This window comes from Phasianus colchicus, chromosome Z, assembly GCF_987193195.1.
Source record: "Phasianus colchicus chromosome Z, bPhaCol1.hap1.1, whole genome shotgun sequence".
NCBI lineage: Eukaryota > Metazoa > Chordata > Aves > Galliformes > Phasianidae > Phasianus > Phasianus colchicus.
Window position 1 is genome coordinate 57,506,783 of NC_143476.1, and position 12,280 is coordinate 57,519,062.

General features: G+C 54.9%; 1 protein-coding gene across 2 annotated transcripts; it reads left to right on the plus strand.

The window, feature by feature from the left end:
- Positions 1-294: 294 nt before the first annotated feature.
- LOC149913003 (sperm-associated antigen 4 protein-like) lies at positions 295-11,757 on the plus strand. Of its 2 annotated transcripts, none has more exons than XM_090130536.1 (12): positions 295-1,158; positions 1,265-1,332; positions 1,679-1,760; positions 2,429-2,496; positions 3,035-3,093; positions 3,220-3,260; positions 3,532-3,619; positions 4,185-4,269; positions 4,742-4,839; positions 5,367-5,528; positions 5,739-5,828; positions 11,123-11,757. In XM_090130536.1, exons 1-12 carry the CDS (start codon positions 1,031-1,033, stop codon positions 11,348-11,350), a joined length of 1,197 nt encoding a protein of 398 aa, XP_089986662.1. In that variant the 5' UTR covers positions 295-1,030; the 3' UTR covers positions 11,351-11,757. The 2 variants fall into 2 exon arrangements, with proteins under 2 accessions (XP_089986662.1, XP_089986663.1); XM_090130537.1 differs by lacking the exon at positions 11,123-11,757 and adding an exon at positions 6,564-8,205.
- Positions 11,758-12,280: the final 523 nt, after the last annotated feature.

Here is a 12,280-nt window from a genome sequence, read left to right on the forward strand (position 1 = left end):
GAGGTGTGGCACACGCATTCACCTTGTGAGAAATGCTCGTATTCCGTAGTTGGGGCTTAGGTGAAATTTGCTAGGAATCCTAATTCCTTTCACGCTTTGGCAGAAGCGGGCAAACTTGACAAGGGTGCGCCAGACCAGAGTGACACAACAGTTTCTATTTACTACTTCCCAGTGCATATTTTCTCCATTCCCTCACTGGCCGAGGACTTCCAGCCACACAGCCTGAGCGAGGCTCCTCATTCCCTCAGCCGATGTCCCGTCCCTGTTTACTGCTTGGTTAGCCTCTCTGCGTTCTCCTCCTCTTCTTCTTTAGTTTTTACCTGCTACGGCATGCTGGCACAACCTCTCATAGTTAGCCTTCCCCTCTGCCTGGCATTCAAACTACAGAACTGGTTTGTACCAGTGCATCTCACAATGTTACTCAAATTTCTCACAATATACGACTGGAACACTCGGGAATTCAAAGTCAGGCCGAGATTTAATTAATAAAAGCAAAAAAGGGTTTCTGCGGTAACTCATCGAAGTACCGTGGTGCTGTTCTCCCCACATACAGGATCCAAGCCGATCCCTTTCTGCAACGCAGGTATAACCCACGGCAGCACACCATGGAGATATCTGATGATAGCGAAATGGCTCACGAACTTTGGGCTACAATTAGCTGGGCCCCAGGGCTGTCAAGGGCGGACGTACCATGAAACCGGCGGGGTCTCCCACCTCCCAGCCCTGCTGGCCCCTAGCCCCGATTGTGAGGTCAGAGGCATGCGCTGACGCTGTGCAGGCCCAGGCCTTTGTGACGTCAGGACTGGGTGCCACAGTCTGCCCCGCTGAGCCGCCACCTGGCACTGTTGGCCGTGGCTGCCAACGCGTGTGGAAGGAGCTCGCGGTGGTGTCCTGGTGGCTGTGTGCTCGGGGCAGGCGCGCTTCTCCTGCGGATCGTTTTTGGACTTGTTGCTCAGTGGCCTTCCTCTGCGCAGACTTTCCTGCTGCTGAAGGGGACACTGAGAAGGGGAAGGCTTGATTCCTCCACAGCATGAGGAGGAGAAAGTCTCCCCAGAGATCAAGAGGGACACAGATGCCCCCTGAAAGGGTGAGGGTGAGAAGAGCTGACAGGAACCTGAGAGGGGCAGAAACGGAGAGCAGCCGGCTCCCAGAAAACAGGTAGGTGTCTCTTCTGGCCGGGGCCTCCAAGCTGGTCAGTCCCGCTGGCCACGGCTCCCGTGGCGTGGAGACGGTGCACAGCAGGGCTTTTCGTTTTCCTCCACAGCTGCAGCCCCTCTCCGGTGACCCAGGCTGGGCCAGCCAGCTGCAGAAGCAGTGCTGCATACAATGTGGGTAAGTCGGGGGCTGCTTTGCTCCGCCAGGTTTCTGGGGGACGTTTTGGCCAGCAAGGGGCACCCCAGTACAACAGGAGCTGGGGCAGCAAGCCGAAGGCTGACCTCCATCCCTGAACATGCCGCCACGGTGTGCCTGCTAGGTGATCCTTGCCAGCCCTCGGTGTCCCGCTCGCAGGATGCACCCAGCTGCCCCTTGTCCAGGACGCAACCGCAGCCGTGCCCCTGCCCCTGCCTCTGCTGCGATCCGGACCGGCTCCCAGCCCTTCTTAGAGGGTCTGACACGGTCCTGTCTGGTACGCCTTGAGGACGTGCTCGAGCTTTTCTTTCTCCCCTTTCTTTGCCAGGGTCAAACATCAGAAATTATCTGAGAAACTCTCAGACCGTGGTCTTCCTCAAGAGACTCCTTGGCACAAGCATCTCCACTATGTGAGTACAGCACCTGCGCAATGTGGTATTGGGGGTTTCCGTGGGTCGGGGTGGGCAGGCCAGGCTGGCGGTGCTGCTACCCACCGGGAGAAAGAACTTGGCTCCCGCCAGCAGCAGCTCCGTGCTTCTGGAGCTATGGCAGCGGCTCAGGAGGGATGGGAGCAAAGCCCCAGTTACACACCTGACACAGCTCAAAACGTCTCATCCGAGCCTCTGGCTGGGATGTGGGGGTGCGAGGCAGCAGGAGTTAAAGGAGGCCAGGAGTAGACGGCTGCAGCCGGCCTGTGGAGGACACCTCAAAGCGGGGGGTGTTTCTTCATCTCCAGTAGAAGGAGATTTGACTCCTCAGCAAAAGAGAAGTCAAGCCCACAGCAGGGAGATCCCATGAGCCACCGCTTTCTCTTGCTGGGTCTGCTTTCTTCCCTGGGTTACTTCAGTGCCCTTCCTGAAGGTGCTCTTGGAACCAGCATGTTTGGCATGTTTTGCCTGTGGTGCTGAAGGTAGCTGAGGGAAGCCCCGCTCCTTCTGGGGGCTGCTCTGTTGGCTGTTCTTTGCCAGCAGCGGACTCCCCGCCTTGCTGCTTCGCAGCTTGTAAGAGGAGGTAGCCCTGAGAAGGGGTCTGCCCCAAACCCTGAGCGCTGCCAACACCGCGACTCCTTCTTTTTCAGGGAAGAGATGACCAAAAAGAACTCTGGGCTCTGCGTGCTGCTTTTCCTGGTCTTTCTGTCTGCTCTCAGTGAGTATTTGCCTGCTGCCAGCAGTACAAACGCTAGGTGGGATCTCCAGCGTGTGGGCAGGCGCTGAAGCACCCGCGGGGCCCTTCGCACCTCTCACTTCTGCCGCTCGGGGAGCTCCGGAGACGCTGTTCACACTCAGATCCCACCTGGCTCGAGAGCCAGTGCAGGGCCATTTCACAGCTTTCCCTTTGGACTCTGTTGTGCCGGAGCTCCCACAGCCCCGTAGCCTTCGTCCCCCGTACCAGTCAGCCAGCTTAAGAGTGGTGCTCTGCCCAGCCAAGGCTATGAAGGGAGGCTGCCTGTCCTTCCAGGCTCGCCGTCAGGCAGGGAGAGGCAGTGGGAGCCCAAAGCCTTTGTGCTTTATAGTCAGGGTTGGAGAAGAGGGTCCTTTCTTGCAGCCACGTGCTCTCTGCCCCGGTCAGTCCCCCACTTCCTCAGGGAAAATCTTGCACCTTGGTTTGGGGGGGAGACAGTGGGACTGTGGCAATCCTTAGAAACCATAGTGAAATAACTTTCTGTCTGTGCTGCAAATGACAGCTGGTGCCTACTGTGGAATCTTGCTGGCAAGAGTACCGTGGACAAAGGATTTCTTGCAGGTCAGTGACGATTGCTGAGGGACAGGGAATTCCCACAGAGGACACCGTGGTGGTTGGGCAAATGCACGCGTCCTGCTGTTGCCAGCAGTGACTGGTGCTCCAATGGAAATGGCCTTTCCCTTTCAGATGCCGTCGCTGCAGACTGCTCCACGCTTGATGAACTCAGGGTAAGGGCCCCCATCTGACCTGCTGCTCTCTTGGTGGGATAGTGGCAGACGAGCTCTTGCCATTTGCGCTGCCTTGCACAATCCCCAGGGCTTGTGCCTTTCCCTCTCTGCCTTTTACTAAACACTAAAGCAGGTGGTGGGAAGCACTCCTAAGCTTGGAAAGAAAAGGAAGCACAAAGGAGTGTCTGTGTGTCTGCTCATCTGTGGGCTCTGAGTGCACTTCAGGGGCTGGGCAGCTCTCTGACAACATCTGCCTTGTGTGCGTTTGCAGGAACTCGGTGACTGAGCAAACCCAGGGGACTGAAGACCAGAGGAAGGGGTTGTCTTACCTGGCGGAACAGCGTGGCACTGTGATGAAGGTGATCCTGCGCTTTAGGGAAGAGGCTAGGATGAGCAGAGCCTTGGGCAGGGCATTTCTGTAGGGCTGCCTGTGGGATTTGCGTGCTGACCCCCGCCACTCATCTCACGCCAGCCATTGCTGGTTGAGCTCCCCTTCTGCACAGGCTTTCTCCTGGTCACGTTTAACGTGCCACCTCCTGCTGCTGGAAAGCTGCCTGCATTGTTGTCCTGGTCATCCAGGAGCTCTGGCAGCCCAGAGAGTGTCTTCCCAGAGAGTGGAGACACCTGGGGGCCCTTCCGGACGTATCCCACCCTGCCACAGCTCATCTGGAGAGAGTGGAGGCGGACAACTGGTGCCCAGGCCCATACTGTGGCGGGGGACACAACAACTCCTGTCCAGCCCTTAACTCTTCCTGATGAAAAGAGTCGGAGGGCCTCTGCAGACGAGGCCTGTGTTTTGCTTTCCGACGCTTCCTGAGAAAGTTCTTTGGCTCTGACACGGAACGGTGTCCAACTGTAGGCCGTGGTCCAACGTAGCAGCCCGCTGACATGCTCATCTCCTGTACTGCTTTCTGTCTTCCCCAGGAAGTCCAGCTCTTGAAAGAGGCAGTGCCTGTGAGGCCTCGGGAAAACTGCTTCACAAAGTCTGACCGGGCTCTGAAAAGTGCAGGTATGGACCCAGACAGGCACGTCTTCTTACGCTGGGCTTATGCTCAGCGCTGCCAAAAGGAGACTGTGCTGCGGCCTCGTCTCTCTGAGGAAGAGCTGGATGAGACTAAATCACCTGGCCCAAATCACTGTGGCACCGCGGCTCCCTTGGCTCAGCGGCTCAGCCCCCTCAAGCCCTCGCTCCCTGCAGTGGTGCCCCTGGCACGCCCCTGACAGGAGTTACTGCGCTTTGCTGAGATTTCTCAGGGACCGAAACGGGTCCAGGTTGTCCTTAGCTCTCCCCACGCAGCGCGGCCTTGACTTGAGCCTGCTGTCCTTCGCGCAGGGCCTTGCTGCCTTCCACTGTCCGCAGACCTCATCTCTGTGGCCCTGAGAGAGGGATGCTGTCAGCAGGCAGTCTTAGAAATAGCCTGAGCCGACTAGGTGCTGGGAGACTGGGCCCGTGGCAATCATCTGCTCTCTTCTCAATTCAGGGGTGTCCATAGACCTGCAGAGATCATCCAGGTCTGCATGGTACTGCAGGGTGGCTTGGTTCCTGTGCGCTCCAAACATGCTGGAAACCTTTGAGCAGGTATGGTAGCAGAGATCCTCAGTGCTGCTTTTGTTCCCCCCTGTCCAGCTGGGGGAAGCCCCCGGGACTCTCCCTTCAGGCCCCTCTGCAGTACTGCTCAAGCCCATGGTGCTCCTCAGGTGCCTGGCTCCTGAGGTCTCCCTCGGGGCTTGGCTTACCAGAAACCAGTGGTATTCCTCTGAAGGCAGGCTGACCTGGGCTGAGCTGTGCTGCTACATCCTGCATCCCACTATCCGTGGTCGGGGCTGCGTGAGGAATCTTCTCCTCGGCCACCCTGTTTGCCTTTGTCAGCTGCTGGGCAAAACAGGAGCTTTCTTCACAGCCCTGACTCCGGTGTGGGGTATCCCACGTTTCATAACGGATATTTTCCTCTCCATGGGAACTTGGAGAGTTTTCTTTCCCATGCCTGTCTGCTTCCCTACCTGTTGTCTGCAGCACCAAAGCAGCTCGCATACTCAGTGCTGCCTGTGGTCTGGGCTGCACGGGCAGCAGCATGGGCCTCATGACTCCCTGCTCTCTGCTTTCAGCTGGACGCTTCCCCGGGATACTGCTGGCCTGTGAAAACATCTCAGAGCCAGATGGTCTTCAACTTGCCCACAGAAGTCCAGCCGACTGCAGTCACTGTGCAGCACACAGTGGACACAACCTTGTGGCACATCAGCAGCGCTCCCCGTGATTTCGCCGTCTTTGTGAGTGTCTGTTGGTACATGGGGCTGGGACGTAGCTGTAGGGAAGGGCTTCTGCTAGGGGGCATACGGAGAAGAGGACCAGTATGTCCTTTGAGCAGTGCTCAAGGAGAGACTCAGCGCCAGCACATCCTGCAGCAGAGCTGCAGGAGCTGCTGAAGCTCCGGCGGCCCAGGTGTGACACGCGTGTTGACCCCGTGCTTTATCTCGTAGGGACTGGATGAGAAAGGAGAGAACAAAGGTTTGCTTGGGAAATTCACCTACGATCTCCGGGAAGAGCTGTCCCAGACTTTTGAACTGCAGGTACAGTCATTGCGTGCGGGCAGGAGACCATTCCAGAACACTTTGGCAGCAGGTCAGTGGCAGGAGGAAGTGTGGGCAGTCCCTGCCAAGGCAGGGGTCCAGCGCCGGCTAGAAGAAACGTGCTGAGGTTCAGAGGGCCAAGAGCACATGACATGGCAGGGTAGCTGAATTGAAGCAGGGAGAGCACCGTGTTGGGCCAAGCGCTGTGCAGGAGCACAGGGTTCCCCCGCGGTGCCCACCTGTTTTGGCAGAGCCTTGCACGTGCTGGGAAATGCCCTAAAATGCAGGTGTCAGATGGTGAGAGCCAGGAGACAGTGCCACGTGCACGCCCTGTTCCCAGTGGCTGGCCGGAGCTGCTGTCTGCGCTGGCACTCCTAGACAGCCCACGTGCAGGTGTGCTCCCCAGCCATACCGCCCACACAGAGTCCACAGTGAAGGGAAGAGTGAAAGGGGAAGAAGCAAGCGTGAGCTGGACAGAGGCGCCTGGCAGCTCTACGTCTGCTAGGCCCCACGTCCTCGGGGACCACATGGCATCAGGCCTCCACCGCTGCTCATCCTGCTCCCACAGGCCAGACGTTGGCTCTGCTGGGGCACAGGGGGCCTTAGTGGGGCTGCTCAGGAGAAGGGAAGCAGAGAAAAGCCTCCTCGTCAGCCATGCTCACAAGGAAATGCACGGAGGCAGCTGCGGTTGCTTCCAGGCCAGGAGTGAAGTCTCCTGTCTTCTTTGTTTTGCAGACCGGGACCCCCAGAGGCTTTTGGCATATAAAGCTCGTTGTACTCAACAACTGGGGAAATGCAGGACACACGTGCATTTATCGGGTGCAGGTTCATGGCAAGAGTGCAGGACTAAAATGACATCGACTAAAGACATCCGGAGACATTCTAGAAAACAGCTTCTTTAAAAAATAAAACACCAAATTATTCCATCTCAGCGACGTGTGTTTGCCCTGGTGTTCTTTCACAGGCTTTCTCTGAGCAGCCCATTTCTACTTGTCCAGCAGAAACTGGACATTCCTCACTCTGATGCGAGTGAACCAAGGAAAAGGAGATGATGGTGCCCTGGCCCTGTGTTGTCTGGAGGGATGTGAGGGACATCTGTGAAGGCTGGCGGGTGCTGCAACAGGCACGGGGCTTAGAAACCCACCGTGGCTGAGAATGCGGCTCAGGTGGTGCGTCCCCAAAACCAGCCCCCATGGTGCTGCTGCTGTTGCTGACTCCAAATCCCATGGGAACCTCCCGTAGGTGGGAGGGTATTCCTCTCCCACTTCTGCCACTCAGGGAGCTCCAGAGAGGAAAATGAATCACAGAACAGCCAGGATTGGAAGGGGCCTCAAGGATCACGAATCTCCAACCCCCCTGCCACATGCAAGGCCAGACAACCTCTCCGTTTCATACTAGACCTGGCTGCCCAGGGCGCCATCCAATCTGCCCTTGAACACCTCCAGGGATGGGGCATCCACAACCTCTCTGGGCAGCCTGTTCCAGCACCTCATTACTCTCGTAGTAAAGAACTTCCCCCTGACATCCAACCTAAATCTTCCCTCCCTCAGCCACGGGAGTTTGGCCAGCAGGATTGACCTGCGTGGAGGCCTCGGCCAGAAAAGAAGTCTTGGGAAGCCTCCAAGGGAACGGCCCCAGCACGGAAAGGGTAACGGGCAGCATGGAAAGGTTATGGGCAGCATGCCAGCTTCCTTGTCATGTTCCCACGGGATATGGACTTGGCAACAGCCGCATCGCTGTGGGGGTTGGTTTGGTGGTCTCAGGGGGGCTTTCAGCTGAGACTCTTCTCCCGAGTGTTTCTGAGCCCAGTGGCTCTTCTACCCACAGCCCTCATGGTGACAGCTGAGGGCGTCCTATGGGTGGGCCGCTAAGATGATCGGAGGGCTGGAGCATCTCTCCTACGAGCAAAAGTTGAGGGAACTGGGCTTCAGTGGCTTGGAAAAGAGAAGGCTCCAGGGAGACTTCATTGTGGCCTTCCAGTACTTGAAGGGGGCATATGAACGGGAGGGGGAACGGCTGTTTACGAGGCTGAGAAGTGCCACACAAGGGGGAGCGGTTTTAAAGTGAGACAGGGAGGTCTAGTAGGAGGCAGTTCTTCACACAGAGGGTGGTGACACACTGGAACGGGTTGCCCAAGGAGGTTGTGGATGCCCCATCCCTGGAGGTATTCAAGGCCAGGCTGGGCAGCCTGTACTACTGGCTGGCGACCCTGCATATAGCAGGGAGTTGAAACAAGATGATCACCGTGGTCCTTTTCAATCCAGGCCATTCTGTGATTCTGTGATTCTATGAAACTGCCCCTCTACCGTGTGCTGGTGAGGCCTCACCTGGAGTACTGCGTTCAGACGTGTGGTAGTCAGTGCAGGAGAAACGTGGACCTGATGGAGCGCATCCAGAGGAGGGCCACAGAAATGAGCCAGTGGAGGGGACATCTCTCCTACGAGGACAGTCTGAGAGAACTGGGGCTGTCCAGCCCGCAGAAGAGAAGGCTGTGAGGTGACCTGACAGCGGCCTTTCAGTATCTCAAGGGGAGCGACAGGAGAGAAGGGGACAAACTCTTTAGCAGGGTCTGTGGAGCCAGAACAAGGGGAAATGGTTTTGAGCTTGAAGAGGGCAGATATAGGTTGGATATACGGAAAAAGTCTTTTACAGTGAGGGCACTGGAACAGCTTGCCTAGAGATGTGGTTGATGCTCCATCCCTGCAGACTATCAAAGAGGGGCTGCATCAAACTCCGGGCAACGTGATGTAGCTCTGCACGTCCCTGTTCACTGAAGGGGAGTGGGACTGAATGGCCTCTAGAGGTCCCTTCCAGCTCTAAGGATTCTATGATTCTACGATTCTGAGAGTCAACGGTCTATTCAGCAGACAAAATTAAGACACTTAAAATCTCCCTGGGCATCTTGCTTCACAGCACAGAGACGTGAGTTTTCTGTGTTAACAGGAAAAAAAGTCAGGCTGATGTGGCAGTGTCATGGGAAAACACAAAGTGTGCTGTGGCCGGCCAGATTGCACGCCAAACTGATGGTACCCCTTTCTTTTTCTTCTTTGTTCCTTTGTCTCTCCTTTTCTTTTTCCCGGACCTGTGCCCCCCGTCACACACTCAGATCTAGGGATAACTCCGTGACAATTATTGGTGGAGAATGCGGGCAGCTACAGATCTCTCCTTCATCTTAAGAGCATTGTATAGAGGACTGAGGAGACCATGGTGTTCCTTGGAACATATTGCTTCCTTCTTAAGTTCCGCATGTTCAGTGTCAGAGCTGCATATACCTATAGCCAATTAAGGGCAGTGATGGAGATACCTGCCTGGTTCCTATACATCCCAGCTAACTTAACAGACAATACGATGTTTGGACTGTTTTTTCCAGGTGCTTTCTCAGTTCATTATGTGTGTTTGGGTTGCCAGCTTAGGTACTGTGCTATCAGACTCCCTGAACATATTCTCTGCAGTACTATTTTACATTACGTGGAGGAAGCTTTTCCCACAGCCAGAGAACGTGGAGTGGCAGGGAATATGGAGAAGTCTAGGAAAGAGATTAAAAGTGTGGGGACCCCCGGCGTCATGGGATTTTCCTCCTGAACACCTGTGGGACTCTGAGGAACTACGCGAGCATTTGGGTAAGGGATGGCGCAGATCTGAGAAGGAATGGCTTATTTGGGGCTTGGCTTCTGCTTACCGAGCTCTATATAATCCTATTGTGGAGAGAGAGAGTTTCAGGACTACAAAGGGGAAACCTCCAAGTCAATCTTGACCAATTGCAGGAGGCACCGGTATCAATGTCCGTTTCCGTATGGAAGGCCAGAAATGGAAACGGGTGTCCTCACCTCACGTGTGGAACGGAAAGAAGAAGAAGCAGAAGAAGCAGAGGAAGATCCAGGCGAGGGGCCCTCCTCAAAAGCACCCCCACCGAGAAAGGCAACCGAGAAAAGTAAGAGACATGGAGAGGAGAGTGATGAGGAGGGAGTCACTGTTACCACTATTCGCTGTCCCCTGAAAGCCACCGAGATCAGACTGCCTGTCCTTCCAAGCTCGCTGTCAGACAGGGAGAGGCAGCGGGAGCAAAAAGCCTTCATGCTTTATAGTCGGAGTAGGAGATGGCCCGTGCACAGGAATGTTAGGATAGCTTCAGGGTCTTATTCTCAGTCTTTCTTAACCACATCTGCAGAGTATTTGCCTCCTGAGGGAAATCAGCACGGCGACCTTTTGGGAGGAATGGTAAGGGCTGCCCTGCAAGGGGCGCTGCGGCAGCATAGAACAGGCTGACGGCTGACGTTCCCCTCCCGGCCCAGCAGGGACCGTCTTCGTAACGGCAAGGTGCGAGGCGGCTGCTCCTGGCCCCGCTCCAGCGCCTCAGTGCCGCTGCCGCGAGGAGAGCTAATGGCGCCCGAGAGAGAGCTCCTGGATAACGGGGAGCGCCCTCGCCTGCTGAGGCTATTCCTTGCTTCAGGGCGGCCGCACGGGGCCGTGCGTTTCAGAGCAAGATCCGCAGGGGCGCTTTTTCTGGTTTTGAATCCCCCACTGCTTCCAGCAACCAGTGCTGTTAGCGCTTTAGAGGAATGGTAATGGCTGCCCTGGGAAGGGGCACGGTGGCAGCATGGAAAGAGGGTGACACCTCATTTGTGTACAGCGTGGGGCTGCAAAAATCGCAGGTTTTGACACCGGTGAGACGCCTTTGGCAGACTGCAATGACGTATGTCTGCTTGGTGTCACATTAAATGGGCAGCACCAAAGTGTATAAAAAGGAAACGCGTGCTTTTTTTAGAGATGGGAGCCATCATAAGAGCCTTGAATGAAGGCCATGAGTTTAAGAAATATCACATCTCAGGCCTTGAGACAGCAGGCCAGAGATGCAAGGAAAGGAAGCAGGCATACAGAGAATGGTGCAGAAATGGATGGTGCAGAACAGTTTGAGGAAGACGGCGCTCAGTTGCGGTACCAGCAGTAGCGTGGAAACCTCTGTGCTCGGGGCATGAAGAGCAGCCAAGCTCTTGGTCATGTGGGGTGAGGTGCAGAGTAGTTAATACTTTAAAACTTGGCATTCTTCCGGGCGTGATGAGTGGAGCAAATCTGAACACGAAGCTCCAGCTTGCTGGAAATAAGATGCCGCTCTCTTGATAGTCCTACCGCGGCCATACAAATGCTGATAGTGGTAAAACGGGCTAGAAGCGGCTTCACTGGCTCTATGTGGGTCTCTGTGCTGTGAGTGACCATGAGGTCAATGAGGTATTATTATTTTCAGGTTCTCAGAACGGAAGTAAACGTTATCTTTCTTTCCCCCTGCTGCCCTCCAGAACCCCAGAAACCTCCTACCAGACCTTACCTGGAGGATCGTGGCAGCTGTGGCAGTGATGGAGAGGAGGAGGAAGAGTACCGCCGGCAGCTCTCAGAACACTCCAAGAAAGGTTACTACGGACAGCCATCCAGATACAGAGACACACAATTGCAGGCTTGCTGGTCCGTGCAAGCAGAAAGCTGTTTGGAGGTTCTCTTCCTTCCCGGCCAAAGTGGAGCACAGTTAGTCTTACGAAGCTGTATTTTTTGTTGGGGATAATTAGTAGGTGTGCTGCACAACGCAGACATATCCATAGGCTGAAACGGGAAGACTTTGTTTTTTGGGGATATACCATTTTTGTTTTTTGGGGATATGCCATTTTGTTAGCGTCTAAGAAAAGAAATCACTATCGCCTGAACGCTGTTGCCTGTTTTGAGAGGACCAAATCCTGTTTTAAAGTTTGCATTAGTTGTTGGTATTTTCATACCTTAACGGAGAAACTCTTTTTCCTCTTTTATTAATGCTGCCAATTTGGGCTGTTCTATGAAAATATGATCTGGGAGATAAACTCCTCGATGCAACAGAACTAAACTTACAAGTATGTAAAAACAGTAAGTGCCTTTACCAAGAAGCATTTCTAATTGTTTGTTTCTACATCTGATACATGTGTAAAGCCATGGCACGCTAGCAGGGAGATGGTCTCTTTTGCCTAGCTTTTTTATCAGATTCATGGCAAGAATTTACCTTTACTCAGCTAGAGGGAATTTGCTTCATCAAAACATTTTTGGTGCCAGCTGTATGCGTTCAGGAGTGGGTTCATCCAAACTTCTGTGCCATAACTCTGTCTCTGCAGTAGTCACATACTGCATACATTAGATTTTAGCTTATAGGTGGGTTGTGTATAAGGGAGCTGAAGCAAGAGTGATGGCCATCAGCTCGTCAGAGTGGTTTTTGCTCCATGTATGACCCTCGCCTCGTTCTGTTCATGCGTGGTTCTGACTTGGTGAATCATGAAGATGCAGAGCTGCTGGAGTGGGCAGGGAGGCTGGGAAGGTGACTGGAGGGTGGGAGCACCTGTCGTATGAAGAGAGGCTGAGGGAGCAGGGCTTGTTCAGCCTGCGGAAGGAGTGGCCGTGGGGAGACCTCAGGGGAGCATCTGTGCAGGAGGGAGACCAAC